At 45.6% G+C, this 21,011-nt stretch overlaps 2 protein-coding genes across 6 annotated transcripts in view; one reads left to right on the top strand and one right to left on the bottom strand.

Moving 5' to 3' along the window:
• The window catches only part of MYO1D (myosin ID), a 326,601-nt gene extending 324,165 nt beyond the window's left edge, over nucleotides 1–2,436 (bottom strand). For all 4 annotated transcript variants that reach the window (XM_035720987.2, XM_049114792.1, XM_049114793.1 and 1 more), the window contains exon 1: nucleotides 2,302–2,436. In XM_035720987.2, the coding sequence (XP_035576880.1) occupies nucleotides 2,302–2,396 (95 nt within the window). In that variant the 5' untranslated portion in view covers nucleotides 2,397–2,436. The remainder of the gene's footprint in view (nucleotides 1–2,301) is intronic.
• Nucleotides 2,278–18,453, top strand: LOC112655152 (histone H2B). Of its 2 annotated transcripts, XR_003133560.3 has the most exons (3): nucleotides 2,278–2,417; nucleotides 4,670–4,851; nucleotides 18,049–18,186. XR_003133560.3 is itself a non-coding variant. In XM_049114796.1 (2 exons), exons 1-2 carry the CDS (start codon nucleotides 15,645–15,647, stop codon nucleotides 18,247–18,249), a joined length of 360 nt encoding a protein of 119 aa, XP_048970753.1. In that variant the 5' UTR covers nucleotides 15,630–15,644; the 3' UTR covers nucleotides 18,250–18,453. The 2 variants fall into 2 exon arrangements, 1 of the variants encoding a protein (XP_048970753.1); XM_049114796.1 differs by lacking the exons at nucleotides 2,278–2,417; nucleotides 4,670–4,851 and adding an exon at nucleotides 15,630–15,803 and having other exon boundaries at nucleotides 18,049–18,453.
• Nucleotides 18,454–21,011: the final 2,558 nt, after the last annotated feature.

Genomic DNA, 21,011 nt, shown 5'->3' with positions numbered 1-21,011 from the left:
GGTCCCAACAGCATAAGCCCAGAAGCTCATACAGCTAAACACTAAAATAGTCTGGAGGGATATCAGAGCGATATGAAATCCAAACTATCAGAGAAAGAACTGCATTCTACCTGGGTAATCAGGATTTACAACTGAAGAAGAGGTCAAGGGTACTGCTGAGACTGTGTTTATGGCTACCGGAAACCAATTACTCCCAACTTATAAGTAAACCACAAACAATCACTGAACCTGTACCTTGAGAATCGCAGCCAATTCTCAGAGTCGTCAAGTATACACAGAGATGAGACATATACAGATACGTGCACGTGTCTGAACAGCCAGGATCTTGACTGACTTGGTGATTGAGTGTGAAGGCAGCCCTAGCAACCTGGGCATTAGCCAAGGGTCGTGCTAATGAGCTGGTGATTCCTCCCACAACTCCCCAACACCAACTCCTTCCCCTCCAGACAACTTAGTATATTCACTACCACCCAAACAGAACCAGCTTTCATGCCTCCACTCCTCTGCTCACGCCACTGCATCCACTTGGAATGTTCTCCACCTAGACAAATCCTACCCATCCTTTGCAACTCATCTGAACTTCTCTCCTCCTCTGTGTTGTGTTTTTGAGCCAGCCTAAAGCACCTCTCCCTCTTCTGAACTCCAGAACAATTAGTTTGTACAGTTTCTTGGCAAAGAATCATGTAAGCTCTATAAAGCCTAACTCTTCTATTGTTTTCTCGACGTATTATTTAAACCAGTAGGAATTTCCACGTTTCTCCCTGTCTTTATTGACACTGTCACCTCTTTGAGAGATAAGGATACATCTTATAGTTCTTCGGACCTTCTCACCTCCAAAGTACCTTGCTCAGTGTAGAACTAAATTGCAAGGTTAAATTAGGTTCACTATAATAATGTTTCTTAAGATTCAAACCTCACACTTAGAGACTTTGAAACCAGTAATATGTAAAAGGAGAGAACTTGATCTTCAAGATATTTCAGCACTTAAGTTCACTATTTTACAAATTAGGAAACAAAGACACACAGGCTGGCTCAGCTTGTAGTAGGTCAGCTTGTAGTAGGCAGGTGTAGAACTCAAATCTGTGCCCCTGCTCCATACTCTGGGACACAGTGGAGCCCGGAGAAAAGCGGAAGATGACACCATAGGGTTTGTGATTCCAAAGATTAAAAAACTTCTTTAAATTCTTAAATTAAAATGAGCAGGGGTAATTAATACTGAGAAGCGGAGTTAGTTAAGCACTCATGGTTTTCATTTTATGAGCTTATGGAGTAATATTTAGCTATAAACCTTACAAGAAACGGGGCTAGAACTTCCAGGAAACACTCCCCACCCCCAATCTCGGTTATTTTGAAACTCCATTTACTGTAATGTTTAATAAAAAAAAAAAAAATCAAAGCTACTTTAAAGTTTTGTTTACATATTACTCTATCAGGAGTGAAATAATCCCATGTAGAAGAGTTTCTAAAATAAATTCGTCTTAGAAGCCCATTTTGGGGCGTTGAGTTGTGACTACATTCTCAAGGATGTCGGTAACACAAGGGCTCCATCCATAACTCCCTGAAAAAAACTTGAAACCATGAATGCCTTGTCAAATTCAGACAGTTTATCTTGGCACTGGCAAGCAGAGCAGTCTCTTCGATGTCTGGAAACGTGTCTAATTACGTTTAGAGAGTAACTAAAAAATAGCCAGCGTCCCGGAATAGACAGCTCAGGGATCACTACTCCACTGCATCCTGAATGACAGGATGGAAGCAAGCCAAGGCGGAAAAAAAAAAAAAAAAAAGGAAGGATAAATAGAAAACCAAGTGTGAATCCGGGATGCGACCCGAGTCTCCCTCCGAAACAATCCCCCGTCTTCCCAACTTCCCAAGGCCCTCTTGGCCGCCACAACTCTCCCTGAAGTTTGCATTTTGCTTTACTTTTGTTTCCATGAGGTCACCCGGCCCGCCCACATCACTTACCTGGGGCAGCGAGCTGGCCGCCCCCGCCCCCCGCCCCCCGCCCGCGCCCGGACAGCACCGAGGACCCGCGTCTCCCGAGGGCGCACCGCCCGGGCTCGCGCGCCCCTCCCCCTCCCAGGCGGGGCTCCCCGGGGCGTCCCCCCTCGGCACGGCGCGACCCCCGGGCTCGCCGGGGCCCCCGGACGCCCCCGCCCGGCTGCACCGCATCCCCCGAGCGCGGCGCGCCCCGGGCACCCCCAGCCCCGCCCCCGCCCCCGCCCCCGCCCCCGGCACCGCAGAGGCGCCCCCTCTCGGGAAGGCGCGGGCTCCCGCCCGAGCGCACGGACGCTCCACCCTCACCTGAGCCGAAGGTTGGCCATGAACTCGGGCATGGAGACGGTGTCCATCAGGACGAAGTCCGCCTTGCCGAACTCCAGGCTCTCCTGCTCCGCCATGGCGCCGGCGCACGGGCTCAGGTGGGCGCGGGCGGGCTCAGGTGGGCGCGCTCGGGCCGCGGCGGCCGGCGGGGGGCGCGGGGCGAGTCGGGCGGGGCCGGGGCGGGGCCGCGGGGCGGCGGGGGAGGGGGCGCCTTCCCGAGGGAGGCTCTGGGCCGGACGGAGGCCGCCCCGCTGCTTCTCGGCGCGCTCTGGGCCGGCGCGGCCGACCCGCAGCTCCCGCTTCTCCCGCGGCGGCTGCCCGGAGCCCCCAGGCACAGGACACCGAGACGGAGACGGCGGCGGCTGGTCCCGCCCCTGGCCTGGGTCTGGCCCCGGCCCCGCCCCGCCCCGGCCCCGCCCCGCCCCGCCCCGGCCCCGCCCTCCCTGGCCCCGCCCCCTGTCCCGCCCCGCCCCCGGCCACGCCCCCGCGCGGGCAGCCGCCTCCTCACCTGGGCGGCGCGCACGCGCGGGGCGGGCGGCGGGGGCGTGCGCCGGGCCGGGCCAGGGCGGCGGGGCGGCAGCGCCCCCTGGGTCCGGGCGCTGGGATCTCAGGGGGGCGGTGCTGCGGAGGGCGGGCGTAGGACGGGCGTCGGGCCGGGGGTGGACCCGGTCTCCGGAACCGCCCGCTCTGCGGGGCTTGAGGGCCGCCCGCGGGTTACAGTAGCAGCCGCTCCCCGGCTTTTTGCGTCAGTCCCTAGGATTCCATCGCCTCGCCGCGAAGCCCGCTCCTACCCCTCTGCTCATGTCCTCTCCATCCTTGAAATGATGGTTCGCTCACGGGCTGAGAGATACTGACGATAGCCGACGTTGGGGGGACACTTAAAATGCCGAGAGCTTTTCTAAGCGCCTTGCAGAACTCGATCGAGCACCTTGCACACCGCTAGGAAGTGGGGACGCTGCAGTTCCCTCTAGGTCACTCGATTTAGAAGCCGCAGGGCACAGTGCTTTCCTTCTTCAGTATTGCGTGGTCCACCTTTCTCTTCTTCCGTTGGGCATGCCACCAAACATTACCTTATATTATTGATGTTTGTAATATACATATATTTCATCTCCCTAGGATTATTGGAGGCTTCTTGAGCATGGGGCCATGTCCTAAATTTCTTCCTATATGCGTTGGCACTAAGTAGCTATCATATTGCCTTGCATGTGTGGATATGAAATCTGCCCTGGGTCAGTGGAGCAGAATGAGTTCTAAGTGGTCTCCAATTTATAGATACATTGGTTGAGCTCGGAAAATTCTTTTGGAACTTAGACTACAATTTTCCCGATGAAAATATATTAATAAATGACTTTCTAAGGCAGCTGCTCCTCTTCAGCCTTGTGTTTCCATTAAGATCATCTTCTAGGAAATCTAGAGGCTCCCAAAGACCTGGCTGGGTTCCAACTCCATGGCTGAATTTGAGATGAGTAAACCAGAAGGAAGGACCCTGCTGGAGGCTTGCTTCAGCTGCCAACAACTCACATTAGCCCAGAGAGAGGGGGAAGGCAGCTTGATTGCCTCCCAAGGGAGCATCTCTGCCATAAGAAAGCCACCCCAGCCCCTGGCACAGGCAGAGCTGGGTCGTGGCCTATCATTAGAAGCTCTCCTTCTTCAGAAGGCACCTCTCTGGATCTCGGTGTTCTCATTTGTGGAATAAGACCTGTAGGGTTGACACTTTCCAAGGTAGGACAGTCTTTTGCTTGGGTCATTATGTGGGTCCGTCAGTAATTGCATAATATGGTACATTACTAAATTGCGTGTATTAGTATGTTTTAAAGTAAGTAGAACTGAATTTCAAAAATAAAAGAAAGAAATCTTACATTTTGTGCAACTCAGAGAAACCAGGGTCTCCACTCAATGACCCACTGGAAATGCATGCATGTATATTCTCTGAGCCCAGGGTTGTTAGAGCAAAAGTAATGCTACAGTGGGTAGGATCTACAGTGGGATGTAGCTGTGGTTTTCAAAAGGCCAAAGCAAAGAAACTGTGTGTCTTATCAGTATCTTGTATAGGAGCACAACATATAGCACATATACACTACATATGCAAAGAGCATTTTATAAATTAATAAGCCCAAATTAATATAGAATCAGGCATGAGACCAATGAGGCTCTTTTGAAGAATCATTATCTATCTGTTGGGGGCCATCATCACTTTAAATCCGCTTCAAGGTTCCAATTTAATTTTGACACTGTTTTGGTGGTACAGTATCAAGAAAATTCTAATACATGGCTAAGTAGTAATTTGTTACTTGTAGAATTTTACACCCAGCTATTTATTTATTTATGATTTTATTTATTTATTTGACAGAGAGAGAGCGAGCATAAGCAGGAGGAGTGGCAGGCAGAGGGAGAGGGAGAAGCAGGCTCCCCACAGAGGAGGGAGCCCAATGCAGGGCTCAATCCCAGAACCCTGGGATCATGACCTGAGCCAAAGTCAGATGCCCAGCAGCCTGAGCCACCCAGGCACCCCATCACCCAGCCTTTTAAAAGGTCAGTGCATAACTACAATGTTATTAATAAATGACACATTTACAAGAAATCCCGATATATGCAGAGATGACAGGAGAAACAAAACACTACAATCTACATTCAAACAAGGTAATATAGAGAGGGTTAGCTCACTATTAATCTCCTTTGATAACATTTAGGTATAAACACATTTGGATGTATATGTTTGTGTTACAGTTTAAGATATACTAAAACCAAAATAAAAGTTAAAAATCACCAATAATGAGACATCCTGACATCATGAATGATGTGATGAGTGATATAATCTCCTTAGAAAGACATAACATCACTTCCCTGCTAAAAATGCACCCACTGAATCTAATCATGAAGAAACCTCACATAAACTCACATTAAGGAACAATCTACAAAAAAACTTATTTGTACTTTTGGAAAATATCAATGGCTTGCAAAACAAAGAAGACTGAGGGGCTGGTCCAGGTTAAAAGGCCCTAATGAGACACCACAACTAAAGGCAGTATGTGACCTGGACTGGATCTTTAACCAAAAATGTGTAAAAGACTCTAAACTATAGGAAACAAACTGAGGGGTGCTGAAGGGGAGGGGGATGGAGGATTGGGTAACTGGGTGATGGGCAATAAGGAAGGCATGTGATGTGATGAGCATTCGGTGATATATGCAACTGGTGAATCACTGAACTCTACCTATAAAACTAATTATACGATATATGTTAATTAATTGAATTTATTTTTTTAATAATAAATTTATTTTTTATTGGTGTTCAATTTGCCAACATACAGAATAACACCCAGTGCTCATCCGTCAAGTGCCCCCCTCAGTGCCCGTCATCCATTCACCCCCACCCCCCGCCCTCCTCCCCTTCCACCACCCCTAGTTCATTTCCCAGAGTTAAGAGTCTTTATGTTCTGTCTCCCTTTCTGATATTTCCCACACATTTCTTCTCCCTTCCCTTATATTCCCTTTCACTATTATTTATATTCCCCAAATGAATGAGAACATATAATGATTGTCCTTCTCCGATTGACTCATTTCACTCAGCATAATACCCTCCAGTTCCATCCACGTCGAAGCAAATGGTGGGTATTTGTCGTTTCTAATGGCTGAGTAATATTCCATTGTATACATAGACCACATCTTCTTTATCCATTCATCTTTCGATGGACACCAAGGCTCCTTCCACAGTTTGGCTATTGTGGACATTGCTGCTATAAACATCGGGGTGCAGGTGTCCCGGCGTTTCATTGCATCTGTATCTTTGGGGTAAATCCCCAGCAGTGCAATTGCTGGGTCATAGGGCAGGTCTATTTTTAACTCTTTGAGGAACCTCTACACAGTTTTCCAGAGTGGCTGCACCAGTGAGAATGGGGCAAATTAACAAGGCAGGAAACCACAAATGTTGGAGAGGATGCGGAGAAAAGGGAACCCTCTTACACTGTTGGTGAAATTAATTGAATTTAAATAAAATAAAATTTAAAGGACAGTACTGGGACAATTGGTGTAATTTGAATATAGACTATAAATTAAATAGTAGCATAGCATTGCTATTAGTTTTCCTGAATTCAATCATTGTACTGTGGTTCTGTAAGAGGATGTCTTTATTCTCAGGAGATAGGTTCTAAAGTATTTAGGAGTAAAGAGTATGATATCTCAAACTGTTTGGCAAAGAATAATAATAATAATAGTATGTGTGGGTATATATATATATATATATATATATTTAGAGAGGTAAAAATGGACAAAGCAAACAAGGCAAAACGTTAATGATTAGTGAATATAAAGAATATGTGGGAGCTTTTTTGCACTGTTCTTGTAACTTTTCTGTAAAGCTCAAAATGATTTCAAATATAAAGTTAAAAATCAAATAACAGTCTAAAATTGTCCTCACATAAAAATGTTTATTTTGGGGCACCTCGGGTGGCTCAGCGGTTTAGCGCCACCTTCAGCCCAGGGCCTGATCCTGGAGTCCTGGGATGGAGTCCCACGTCGGGCTCCCTGCATGGAGCCTGCTTCTCTCTCTTCCTATATCTCTGCCTCTCTCTCTCTCTCTCTGTGTCTCATGAACAAATAAATAAAATCTTCTTAAAAAATGGTTATTTTTAAAAAATCAAATAATACTTAGAAATGAAAATCACGTCAGAAATTTGCTGATGTTCTACAACTGAAAAACCAGCACACACTTTGAAAATTGGTACAGAGTATGTTAGGAGATTATAAACACTGAACAGACAATTCTAAAAACAAAAAATAATTTATTTTATTTTTTTTAAAGATTTTATGTATTTATTCATGAGAGACATAGAGAGAGAGGCAGAGACACAGGCAGAGGGAGAAGCAGGCTCCATGCAGGGAACCCGACGTGGGACTCGATTCTGGGTCTCCAAGATCACGCCCTGGGCCGAAGGTGGCGCTAAACCGCTGAGCCACCTCAGCGAAAATAATTTAAATAGTTTATCTATTAAATATATTTTAAAATTTAACTAATGTTTATGTTAGTTGTGAAATATGCCCCAGGGAGGGTACAATCCATTTTTTAAAAAGATTTTATTTATTTATTCATGAGAGACACACAGAGAGAGAGAGGCAGAGACATAGAGGGAGAAGCAGTCTCCTTGCAGGGAGCCTGATATGGGCCTCGATCCAGGTACCCCAAGATCATGCCCTGAGCCAAAGGCAGATGCGCTTAACCGCTGAGCCACCCAGGGGTCCCTGGTACAATCCATTCTCTGCCTGAAATTCCCTTCCCTGTTGTCCCACCCCTCACCCCTGTGGCCTAGCTAACTTCTGCTCATCTGTTAGCTCTGCTTCGATCGACATCACTTCCTTCAAAAAGGCTTCCATGATTTCCTAAGTCAGGGTTGGCTGTCCCTCCTCTGTGCCCCCACAGCACCCTGGAAGTGTCCTTCCCATTGCAATATTGAATGCACTTGAGCCTATTATCCATCTCTCATGAGAGATCGGGCCATGGGGGCTGGAGGCTGTGTCTGTTCTGTTCTTGGGTGTAACTCTGGCACCTAGTAGCACAGTGCCTCATGTGTAAAGGTCTTAACAAATGCTTGCTTGATAGATGAATATGGAATGGACTGTGGCTTTACAAGTTGTGCAATGTGAGGTCGTAAATCCACACCCCCTACATTAAAATCAGTCTTTGTGCGGTGCTTATCTTATTCCCATCTTCTACCCCTGGGAGCAGGTCTCAGGGCTGTGTTCACTTCTCTCCTGGGACCAAGCCTGAGCACTATATGTTCACATAAACAAAAGCTGTTGTCGCAAAAACCCCTCTACAGTTGACAGCTGCTTCAGAGAATCTGCTCCGGGTTATCTGTGAAAATCAACTCTAAATTTTCCAAAGCAAATATTTGCTCCCATTCTCTCCCAGAACGCTTCTGGGCTGCCCTACTCTCCCTATCCTCCCTTTATCAGGTGCCCAGCAACCAGGAAGACAGCCCACTTCAGCTGTGAGTCCTGCAAGACAGAAGCAAGAAGGCCAGGAAAAACATAGTCTATTCAAAAGATATTTTGTACATTTATTTAATAAGCCCAAATTATTCTGGAGTAGAAGTAGAAAGGCAAATTTATGTTGCAAAATAACTTCATAATGCACTCAAATCCATATAGAAATTATGTGGAAATCTCTTGCCTTAGATCTTATCCAAAACATGCATCCTCATCTTTCATGCCAAAGACTGGATTTGAACTGTGAATGGTACATCAAAGGCAGTATATATTATATGCTCTCTGTGGTTTCTGAAGCCTAAGTGTTTTAAAGTAAAAGCAGACCCAACAGTTGCCTCCCTAGTGTCACTGATGACTTGCCCAACTATGAACCTCCCTTTCCCACTCCCCGCACTCCTGCCTTGTGCTCTGTAGCCATCTCACAGGATAAAGGAAAGGAAAACTTCATAGCCGAGTTCATTGCCATACACTGCCCCGAAAGCCCAGAAAATGACTTTAAAAGTTCATCTTCTCATCTCGAGCTAGCTATTAAAGACAAAAGATCAGCTAGCCAGTTGCCAAAGACCCAGTTCTGGGTTCTAGGGAGTTCTTCTCCTGCTATTCCTGTAGCCCAGCTGTGCTTACCAGTATTGAATTGGGGACAAGGATCTTTCCTTAGCTCTTTGGGATGGCTGAAACTGCAGGAGACTGGTAGCTCCTTTTAACATAGTCAGCTTAAGCACAGAGGAAATTGGGATATATCAGCTGAAGAGAGGGAGGAGATGGGGAAGAAAGAGTAGAAGGAAAGGGGGCAGTTTGCCTGGGTCTTGGGGCAGCAGGTGGACAGTAACAGGACATTGGTTCCCACTCATTTGATTTCATTTGGGGCAGGGGGGCAGAAGGGAGAGATAGAGAAGCAAGGGAAGGTGGCACCCTGGATCCTCTCTGGGTAACCCCAGTCTCCCTACCCCTATTTTTAAGTGGGGCAATTTGATGAAAACATGTGGACTTCTTCTCCCAAGACAAATGTACTAAGCACATACACAAAACAGTATATACATGGACCTCTCTGCCCCTCTGCCCCAAATCACCTGTCTCTGTGGATCCCAAGTTAAGAAGCCCTGAGCTAAGGGAAGGATCACAGCACAGGTTCTAATCATCAGGGAATGGGGGAAGAATTTAAGAAAACCACTGTTGTCAGTATCCTGTGAGTCATCAGACAGGGACTGTCCCAACAGCACATTCCCCAGTGTGGGCAGTAGAGTCACATATCTATGGCCACAGGAAAGATATTGTCAATGGGAAAGGAGGACATAGCCTGGGACAGCCTCCAGAACTTTTCCTGCCTGTGACAACTTAGTTTCTGACTATAAACATTTCACTGGAATGTATCCTCTTTACTAATTACAGAAGTGCTTATCACACTGAATTGGAGTTGGCTGTCCAGGCATCTCCCTAAAGTCTCCCAGATGGAGGCCATGCCCTAGTCATCCTTTTACCTCCAGCCCTCAAGCTGGGCCTGATGCCCCTTAGGTATTTCTTGAATCAAGTAGGTGAATTAATTAGAGTTTATTTAATAGTAAATGGGTGTGTGTAGGTGTAGTACTATATTTCAAGGAGCAGGTGACATTTCTCTAAGCCCCAATCCAGAAAATCACTAAGACTCAAGTTATTCTGGCCATTGTAAGTAGTCCTAGAGCTAGAAAACTTGGGGATGCGATAGAAACCCACGAGAGGGGGATCCCTGGGTGGCGCAGCGGTTTAGCGCCTGCCTTTGGCCCAGGGTGCGATCCTGGAGACCCGGGATCGAATCCCACGTCGGGCTCCCGGTGCATGGAGCCTGCTTCTCTCTCTGCCTCTCTCTCTCTCTCTCTCTCTGTGACTATCATTTAAAAAAAGAAAAGAAAAGAAACCCATGAGAGGGAGAGCAACAAGGTACATCCACAATCGATTCCTGGATAGATGGTGTCTTAAGGCAGGATGTATTGAACTTTAATAAAGTATATAAGAATCACTTGGGATTTTGTTAGAAATGTAGAGTCTCAGGTCCCATCTCCGACCTACTGAATCAAAATCTGCATTTTGACAAGATCCCTAAGTGCTGCTGTAGTTGGTTTGCAGACCATGCTTTTTTTTTTTTTTTTTTTTTTTTTTCATTTAAGCAATCTCTATGCCTAACATGGAGCTTGAACTCACAAACCCAAGATCAAGACTTACATTCTCTACTGACTGAGCCAGCTAAGCACCCCTGCAGACCATACTTTGAATAGCAAGATTCTAAAAAATCTTAATGGTTATATAATCAAATACATATCCCCTGGGGAAACTGAGAGCCAGAAAGAGCAGCTGTGTTTGGGTAAGAGTGAAGCATTGATAGAGCTAAGACCAGAACTTTAAGCTTCTGGTTTGAATAGTGGGTAGTCTTCACTATCCAATGTGGACGTCCATTTGTGAGACAATATGCAGGGCAGGGGGGCAAAAGGGAGAGATAGAGAAGCAAGGGAAGGCGGCACCCTGGGTCCTCTCTGGGTAACCCCAGTCTCCCTACCCCTATTTTTAAGTGGGGCAATGAAGTCCTTCTTCTCACTGTACTTTTTTCTCCTCTAAAAGCTTGGCATAGAGATTAAATAAGATTTTGCTGGGGCTGGGAAAAATCTGGATTCCTTTCTTCCCTCCACCTGACAAAGTAGCAAGTAGTCAGTACAAATATCATCCGCCAGTAATATTAAATTAGTATCTACAGAGCTGACACTCCAGGAAGAGTGTGACAGCATTCCCAAGGTGAAAACTTCTCATCTGCGCCCCCAGATCCCCTCTCCTCCTGCCATTTACCCAGAGTTTCTCAACTGGTAAGCTGCAGCAGTATTTATCTCCTTGAAGTCATATCACAAAATAAAATGATGTTAAAATGCAGAGTGTGACCTTCTGACTTTTTCCATTCAACTGGATTAATTTTTCAGACTCTCCAGAGGTGGAAATAATATGAGCAGTACTTCCAAGCAAATTCTGACAACCTGACTCCTAAAGAAATGATACAGGGGAAAAATAGAATCCACAAAACCCAGGAGACCTCAGAGGTCCATTAACCTAATATCCCACCCAATGTCTGAATCTCCTCTACAATATGCTGCAATGCCTGGACCTACCTGGACCATTCCACTTGTGAGGCCTCCCCCATGCCATGTAGACTTCTCTGCATGAAAGCAAGCTCCAGTACCTGTTGTTGTTGTTGTTGTTTTTAAAGATTTTATTTATCCATAAGAGACACAGAGAGAGAGAGGCAGAGACACAGGCAGAGGGAGAAACAGGCTCCATGCAAGGAGCCCGACATGGGACTTGATCCCGGGTCTCCAGGATCACACCCTGGGTTGAAGGCAATGCTAAATCGCTGAGCCACCCAGGCATCCCTCCAATACCCTTTAGCACAGTCTTACTCCTTAAGTCATTCCCCAGACTCACTCCATGCCTTGAATCCCAACTATCCCATCTTCTGCTCTTGTTACTCGTTTTCCCTATTAATGAGCTTGGTTTGTCATTTGGAGCTGATATTCCACCAAGACAGGACCAGGTTGAAGTGAATTATAATCAGTGAGCCAAGGTCATGGCCATTTAAGGAAGAGCCTTTTCTATTTTTCTCGAGTCCACCTCCCTTTTAGAGTTTCAAGCCATAGAATTCTAACACTGTTATTGCTAATCTCTGTAAAGTCTGCCTTCTCAATGTCTAAGGCCTGTGTTTGTGCTTAGCCACATCACAGTCACTTTCTCCTAGTGTCCCCACCCTTTCTAAGTCTCTAATTAGCTCTTCTGTATGGGGTAGGATTCCGATCAGAGTAGCATTTTCCCCAGACTTAGGAGGCAATGGGGGTACAGTGGCACTCAAGCTTTAGATACCTGTACTGAGACATGGTATGGGTTTAGGGATCTTCATTTTAATAAGCATCTCAGGAGACTCTGCTGCAGGTGGGTAGGAGGCTGAGCTTGGAGAAATATTGATGGGAATTTTGGTGTCAGACACATTGGGTTTCAGTTCCTAGCTTTGCAACTTACTACCTGTGTGACCTTGAACAAATTGGTTTATTTTTATAAGCCCCGGTTTCCTCATCTCTCTCTCTCTCTCTCTCTCTTTAAGATTTTGTTTATTTGAGGGACGCCTGGGTGGCTCAGTGGTTGAGCGTCTGCCTTTGGTTCAGGGCGTGATCCTGGAATCGAGTCCCGCATCGGGTTCCTTGCATGGAATCTGCTTTTCCTCCCTCTGCCTGTGTCTCTGCCTCGCTGTCTCTCATGAATAAATGAATGAATCTTTAAAAAAAAAAAAGATTTTGTTTATTTGAGAAACAGAGTGTGTGTGCAAACATAATTGGGGGTGGAGACGGGGAGGAGAGCACAGGGAGAAGCAGACTCCCCGTGGAGCAGGGAGCCCAGGGCAGGGCTTCATTCCAGGACCCTGAGATCATGACCTGAGCTGAAGGCAGCTGCTTATCCCACTGAGTCACCCAGGCACACCTCCTCATCTCTTTTAAAGAGATGATAACATCCATCTCTGAGTATTAAAACCATGAAATGAGATGCCTGTATAGTGCTTCATGTAATTCAAGGCAAGTACTGAGCCCTCAATAAATACAAGTTAGCATTGCTATTTTAGGGTAACTGCTTCTTTTATCTTCAGGATAGGGAACTTAATAGAAGACGATTTATTGATGTCCTTTTTAGATGACTGAGATTTCTAATAGATGCTGATCAGCCTTCTGATCACCCTACGACTTTCTCCTATGTCAGTTTTGTGATTCCTCTCTCAATAATGTATCACCATTTCTATGCATAGCCATGGGCCTTGCACTTAGTAGGGGATCAAAATTTGCTGAGTATTTTTTGAATGAATGAGCGCCATCTGACCAGGCCTTCTGCGCTACACTCTTATGGCAACATTACCTCTGCCAGTGCCCTTCAGCATCTTCTGAATGTTACAGTGCTCATTTGGTTGGTTCCCCATTGCCTCTGTCCACTGAAGAGTGCCATTCCACAGTGGCAATGATTTCTGCCAGTTTGTATTTACTTGGTTGTGTTAAAACTTCCAGTTCAGGGGCACCTGGGTGGCTCAGTCAGTTGAGCATCTGCTTTCAGCTCAGGTCATGATCCTAGGTCCTAGGACCGAGCACTGAGTCAGGCTCCCTGCACAGCGCGGAGCCTGCTTCTCCTTTTGCTCCTCCCTGCTGCGTGTGCTCTCTCATTCTCTCTCAAATAAATAAATAACATTTTAAAAAACAAAACTCCGGTGGCCCAGCGGTTTAGCGCCACCTTCAGCCAGGAGTGTGATCCTGGAGACCGGGGATCGAGTCCCGCATCGGGCTCCCTTCATGGAGCCTGCTTCTCCCTCTTCCTGTGTCTCTGCCTCTCTCTCTCCGTGTCTGTCATAAATAAATAAATAAAATCTTAAAAAAGAAAAATAAATAAAATAAAATCTTTTTAAAAAAAGATAAAAAGCAAAACTCCCAGTTCATTTCATTATATAATATATACTCTGTGCATATGTTGCATTTTTAACTAGAGAGGTAGTGAGAGATGAAGCTGGTAATAAGAGAGAGGGAGTTGAGGTGGTGGTGGGATGTACTCTGACAGCCAGGTGATAGGGAACCACTTTTTCCTTTCACAGAAATATTCAGCGTAGTTCTGTTGTTGTTACCAAAGAATTAATTCAGGGGAATTGAGCCTGCAAAACGGATGCTCCATCAGGGAATAAATACGGATAGTGCAGAGCACACGTGTGTAATTACAAGGATGGGAGGGCTCTGGTATTTGGGTGTGGAAGGTGGTAGAGCATGGGGTTAGAAGCAGAGGTTCAGAGGCTGGTTCTGCCACTTGTGTACTGTATGTGACCCTGGGCAAGTCACTTGAAGACCTTGAACCTCAGTCTACTCTTCTGTAAAGTGAGAGTAATACTAATATCCTATCTCATAAGGTTGCCATGAGCATTACAGGCAATAAAATACGTCTAGCACTTCATATGGGGCAGGGACATAGGGCTCGATAACTGGGAGCTGACAGTACTATTAGAATCCGCCAGAGGATCCCCGGGTGGCTCCGCAGTTTAGCACTTGCCTTCGGCACAGGGCATGATCCTGGAGTCCCGGGATTGAGTCCTGCATCGGGCTGCCTGCATGGAGCCTGCTTCTCCCTCTGCCTGTGTCTGTGCCTCTCTCTCTCTCTCTCTCTCTCTCTCTCTCTTTCTCATGAATAAATAAATAAAATCTTAAAAAAAAAAAAAAAAAAGAATCCACCAGTCCTCCACGCCAGGGGTTCAGTGGGTCTCATCACTGAGAGGGAGGAGTGTCTGTTCTCTGCTGGTTCTCTTCTTCTTTTGACACCCTGGCTCTCTGGTGTCCTCTTATCTCTTGGCTTATGTCGGGCTGGTCACTTCCTTGTAGCTGAGCTGATAATACTAATTGCAGGGAGTTCACGGCCTCTCTATCTACAGTTTCTCAACCTTCAGTCTTGAAGGTATGATGACTTCCTGGCTTCCCTATTCATGCTCTGTTACCTGAGGTGTTTTTTGTTTTTGTTTTTTTTAATTTATGATAGTCACACAGAGAGAGAGAGAGAGAGAGAGGCAGAGACACAGGCAGAGGGAGAAGCAGGCTCCATGCACCGGGAGCCTGATGTGGGATTCGATCCTGGGTCTCCAGGATCGCGCCCTGAGCCAAAGGCAGGCGCCGAACTGCTGCACCACCCAGGGATCCCTACCTGAGTTCTAATTGCTATTGCATGACGAGGCCAACCTCCTAATGTAAATGCAAATACACCAGATCAGCACAGAGCTGCTCCTCCCACTCCGACCCCTGATCTTGTGCAGTTGCTTCAGGAAGGTTTTATAGACCAGTGAATCCTAAATCTGGCTGGTCCTTAGATTCACCTGGGATGCTTTAGCAAAAAAAATACAGCTTCCAGGATTCTACTCTCAGTCCTTTTGAATTGAAATGTTTGTGGCCAGGAACCACTATAATAAGAACCCCTAGAGTTACTACACACATAAAAGGAATCACTTTAGGGGTCAGTGTTGCCTGATGAATTAATGGCCATTACATCAAAGTGGTCATCCTCTCTTTCGCATGGGATGGAGCAGAGGAAAGCTTAATATTTTGTTTCTCACCTCAAACCCCTTTCTGGAATGTATCATAAGCCTGCTTTGTACGCTACACCTGACATTTCTTAAGTATTCTGAGAGTATTCATCTCCTGCAGGTGCAATCACTAGTCACTGATTTTATTAGGAAAGAGTGCCTTCCAGCTCTCCCTATAAAACCTCTTTAGAGCATTCACTTGCCTATAGCTAGTGCTACAGTCTGGAAGTGTAAGCATTAAGCCTTCCACATGTACTACATTTGCTTACATGGCCTGAGATTCCCGGAGAAGAGGACTATACTTTATATCCCAGCCAGAGAGAAGTATGAGTGGGCCAACTCAGCCCTTAGGAAGAAGAGGAAGAAGAAAGAGGTCTATTTTAGCTACATGGGGAAAATCCTAAAGCAAGTGAGTTGGTGCTCTCTTTGTAGAAACTTAGAATGGCCAAGACAGATTATCATGTTAGAGGCCTGGGTGTTGTTGTTGTTGTTGTTTTACTTCAGCTTTTTCTCATACAGGAGTGCTTCTTCACACATCGAGTTCCCGAAAAGTTGTGTGCAAGCAGCTTCTATAAACTGGATCTGCTGATGGTTGCTGTCTTTTCCCACTTGGCTTGGATTCTGTTGGCAGCAACTCTGAACACCTGAGCTCTTAGTGTCCCTCTTGTATCTGTTGACAGGCAATCTATAATTTGATTCCTAATACCCTCTTATAGAGAGAGGATTCACCACCTAGTCTGTTCTTATTCCTTGAAGAGTTACATGTATTGAGTTTTCACTAAATGGTGCTCTGTACTTAGAATGTACCTAAGATGAGTAGGTTTTCATTTTTTCTTCCTGCCCACCCAGTATTGCCCCATAGCATACAATTGCAGACAAAAATCAGAAGTCTTCCCCTTCAAAAGACGCTATGGGGAAGAGAATAAGATTTTCTTCAGGACAATGAAGCAAGGCTGAGTGTTCACAGGTGACTGTACCAAAACTCCCTGTATTCCAGTGATATCATTTGGAATCTGTTGCTTATCCTGTGAGAAGAAGGGGGAAATGGGATTAAAGAAAGGAGAAGGAAAGAAGGTATGTGATATAGAGCAGGGTTTCTCAACCCCAGCCCTATTGACATTTTGGGGCTGCTTAATTCTTTGTTGGGGGGCTGTCTTGAGCATTATGGAATACTGGGAAGCATCCCTGGACTCTACCCACTGGATGCCAGTAGCATCCTCCCTCCTAACCAAAAATGCCCAGAATCCTTGTCCCCAGTTGAGAACCACTACTGGAGAGCTTGCGTTTTCTGGAAGGACTTTCTGTGGGAGTTCTTAGACTATGCTTAGTACTCTAATCTTTAGTCTGTAATTGGCCTCTTCTTTACTGCATGGGTCTGGCAGGCCACTCTGCTTTTGCAAGCCTCTCAAGGGTCAGGGCTGTGCTTTGGGTCAGCCCCTTATGGTGCTGTGAGGATAAAACAAGATGCTGGCTGGGTAAACATTATTGAGTGTCTCAGTGCAAGACAAATCTGCTAGGGAAGCTGAGATGAAAACAATGTGGTCTCTTTTGTAAAGGGGCTTATAGTCCTGTGGGATGGGAGCACTGAGGAAATACTCATACATTTTTAGAACCAGGAGGAACTCTTCAAATCCTGCTTCAAGCCTTTTCCTTTTACAAAAAAGAAATTGAGGTCCAGTGTGAGAATATTACTTGCTTACATGACCTCTCATACCCACACAGAACTAGGATTAGAGACTTGGGTAGGTGATTTTCAGGGGAATGTTCTTCTGACTATTCCAGCCTAACTTTATTTTTTTTTTAAGATTTTATTTATTTATTCATGATAGACATAGAGAGGGAGAAGCAGGCTCCATGCTGGGAGTCCGACGTGGGACTCGATCCCGGGACTCCAGGATCACACCCTGGGCCAAAGGCAGGCGCCAAACCGCTGAGGGATCCCCCTAGCTCCCTAACTTTAGATGAAGTTGTTAATGACATAAGACAGCATGTGATACAGGTTCTGAGACACAAAGAGTTCTGGTCGTCAGTGAGAGGTCATGTGGACACAGATAAGCCAGAGGGGCAGCAGGGGAAGGGCCTTAAAGGGTGGATAGGATTTGAAAGGTGAGGTTGGATGAGGCCATGGTAGGTAGGGATGACAGATCAACAGTGGCGTGGAGACCAGAAAAGATAGGGACACATCCGAGGAAGACCAAGTTTTCCCAGCATGGCTAGAGATCATGTGGTGCAAGGATGTAAGGAGGCAAATTAAGAAGTGTTAAAATGCTTACTAATATGAAATATACAGTGGCATGTCTACTCTAAAATTACTTTTTTTCCATCTTCCAAAGGTGTTGGATGTTAGCTCTGCTTCTATTGGGGGAAAAATCAAGGCACAAAACTTATGGCTAGAGTGTCTGTATTCTACAGATAAGGGTGATCTTTCTCTCCAGCTACAAATTCCCCTCCCCAATCTTCCTCAGACAATTGATAGGTCCAATGGCCTAATTTCTTTCATCACATTCCTACCATTGTACCTCCAGGTGGTTTGTATGGCTCCACGTGCGCATGAATCCATGGAAGCCGTGGGGGCTGAGTTAGACCATAAATTGCTTACTTTGAAAAGTGTTCATTTCTCTGTCTTACTTACCCTTGTGCCATTTCTCTCCCAGACTCACCCAGACTTCAGTGGATGCTCCTGGATCTTGGATGCACTGGGCTCCCTGGAGGATTGGCTGCTGGAACAGGTTAGCCTGGAGGCGGTTCGACTATCCTTCTACAACCACAGAAGAGCTGTTACCAGCAGAGAGATCCTTGGAGCTATTAAGCAGAGATCCTTTCTGAAGAGCTTTTGTGTAAACGAAGTGTTCTGAATGGTGCTGTTGTTGAAAGGATTGCACTTGTCAAAAATAATCAGATAGGTCAGAGGACTGAGTTGGAAGACAAGGTATCTGATAAATACCTGTTGCAACAGGAGTCTTGGTACTACATACCTGGTCTCTGGGTCCTGTGTTTTTGGCCTCTGACCTAATTTGTGTGTGGGGAAATATAAAGGCATTTTCTCTTATGTCATGTTATGCTTGTTTATGGCTTTAAATTTTTCTGCGGCATGCTTCTCCCATTTGAACTTACCTATTGTCTTTTTGGAGGACACAATTCAACCCATTACACTGTGTACTCCCCATCTTTTCCATCTTCAGCCCCAGGGTGGAGAATGCTGCTTTGGAATGAACTGATGATTTTTTTTTTTTTTAAAGCACCTCTACTTAAATTTGAAAGAACAAAAAAGGAGTGCCTGGGTGGTTCTGTTGGTTAAGTGTCTGGCTTTGGCTCAGGTCCTGATCCTGGGGTTCTGGAATCGAGTCCCACATCAGGCTCTCTGCTCAAGGGGAGAGTCTGCTTCTCCTTTTCCCTTTGCTGCTTCTCCTGCTTGTGCTCTCTTGTTCTCAAAAAAGTAAATCTTAAAAAAAAAAAAAAAAAGAGAGAGAGAGAAGGGATTTCTTCTTTGTGTAGAGGACTCATGGTGTTGGTTACCCATGTAGCACTTAGCATAATAACGTGTGTGTAATGAGTGTCTGTCAAATGTAGAAGCTGATCCCAAGTGTGGAAAAACAAGACCATTATAGTAGCATTTTAAAATACAATAATGTAGGAAGAGAAAGAATAAATGGGCTGATATATTTTAGACATGGTGGTCTGGTAAGCCTGGGTAGGTGATGTGAAGAGGAAAGGTGCTAAGCATGGAGAAGGATTCTGGGCTGGAGGAACAGCCTGAGCAAAGGTCCTGAGGCGGTCAGGAAAGCTTTAGCTTGTTAGAAAAAACTAAATGAAAGCCCAGGCAGCTGGGTTCTAGCAAGCAAGGGAGAAGTATACTAGGAGAGGAGGTTGGAGAAAAAGGCTGAGGCCAAGTCTTGCAGGATTTTATTTTATTCCAAGGAGAGTGTGAGGCCACTGAAGGATTTTAACTGGGGAACTGACATCTTGTTCACTTTTTTTCATTTTTTTTAGTTGAGGTTTAGCCTACAGTAGAGTAGACTCTACTCTAGTTGAGGTTTTAGTTGAGGTTTAGCTCTACAGTAGAGTGTATAAATCTGAACACCCCTCAAAGTTTTGTGTATATATACACATGTCCATATTAAATTACAGACCATTTCCATCACTGCTGCTATGTCAAAAATATATTGAAGAGTGTGCCAATGGGAAAATTAGTTAGAAATGTTTTGAATGCATTTAGTAGAGAGATGACAGCGGCCTGTAGGAGTGTGGGTGGTAGTCAAGATCGGGAGAAGTGAAGAGATCTATTTTTTTTTCTTTTTTTTTAATTTATTTTTTATTGGTGTTCAATTTACTAACATACAGAATAACCCCCAGTGCCTGTCACCCATTCACTCCCACCCCCCGCCCTCCTCCCCTTCTACCACCCCTAGTTCGTTTCCCAGAGTTAGCAGTCTTTACGTTCTGTCTCCCTTTCTGATATTTCCCACACATTATCAATCTAAGATAGAATTGATATGGTTAATTAGCAGGATGAATGTGAGCAGTGAGGAAAAAATGCTTCCTCAGTTTGGAGCTTGAGCAGCGTGGTGGACAGTGATGCCAGCTGCAGAAATGGAGAAGGCTGGAGTAAGAAGGACAGGTGTTTTCGGAGAGGGGACAATTGAGAATTCCATTCTGTGCATGTTTTCAATACTAGTGAACCCTGCAAATAGAGATGCCAAATAGAAAGTACTGGCGCAGGGATGCCTGGGTGGCTCAGTGTTTGAGAGTCTACTTTCGGCTCAGGGCATGATCCCAGGGTCCTGGGATCGAGTCTCACATCAGGCTCTCTGTGGGAAGCCTGCTTCTCCCTCTGCCTATGTCTCTGCCTCTCTCTGTGTTTCTCATGAATAAATAAAGAAAATATTTAAAAAGAAAGGACTGGCCCAAAGATACAAATGTGGATATCATCAGCAGGAATGGGTAGGATCACCTAAGAAAATGGGGAGGAAGAAAAAATGGTGGGGGGGGGAAGGAAAAAAGACTTTTCAGAACCAAGGTTAAAGAAATTCTAATATTTTAAATCAGATGGTGGAGAATGGACCTACCAAGAAAGAGAAATCTGAGAAATCAGAAGAGGGTGGTGCTATGGAAGCCAAGAGGAGAGAGAGTGGTCTGGTCTCCTGTGCACCATCTTGGGGAGAGTGTTACAAGGAGACATGGACGTCTACTGCATTTGGTGACATGGAGGTCATAGTGACCTTGAGAAGTCAATTCTCTGGAGCAAGGCAGGCATCAGGCAGTTTTAAGCAGGTAGAAGAGGGAGTGGCGGTAGTTGGTAGAGACAGCTTTTCAGATGGTGTTGAGACAAGAGGAGGAATTTAGTGCTGAAAGAGAACAGAGACATGGGCTGGTAGCCAGTGTCACTTGGTATGCAGATACTTAAGATGTGCTCATTTGTTTGCTTATGGGAATTCTGCAGAATAGACTGAGATAATACGTCAGAAGAAGGTAGAAAAAAAGCAAAAGATCCAAGATCTTAAGGAGGTAGGAGGTGGGGGCGTTGGATTCAGAGCAGAAGTAGAAGAGAGGATGTGTGCAAACATAGGTGTAGAGATTTCATGGTGAAAGTTTGAGGAAGGTAAGTACCTTTTTCTTT

This window comes from Canis lupus, chromosome 9 (genome assembly GCF_003254725.2).
Source record: "Canis lupus dingo isolate Sandy chromosome 9, ASM325472v2, whole genome shotgun sequence".
NCBI lineage: Eukaryota > Metazoa > Chordata > Mammalia > Carnivora > Canidae > Canis > Canis lupus.
The sequence above is the reverse complement of the archived record's forward strand: the minus strand, read 5'-3'. Positions and strand labels throughout refer to the sequence as shown.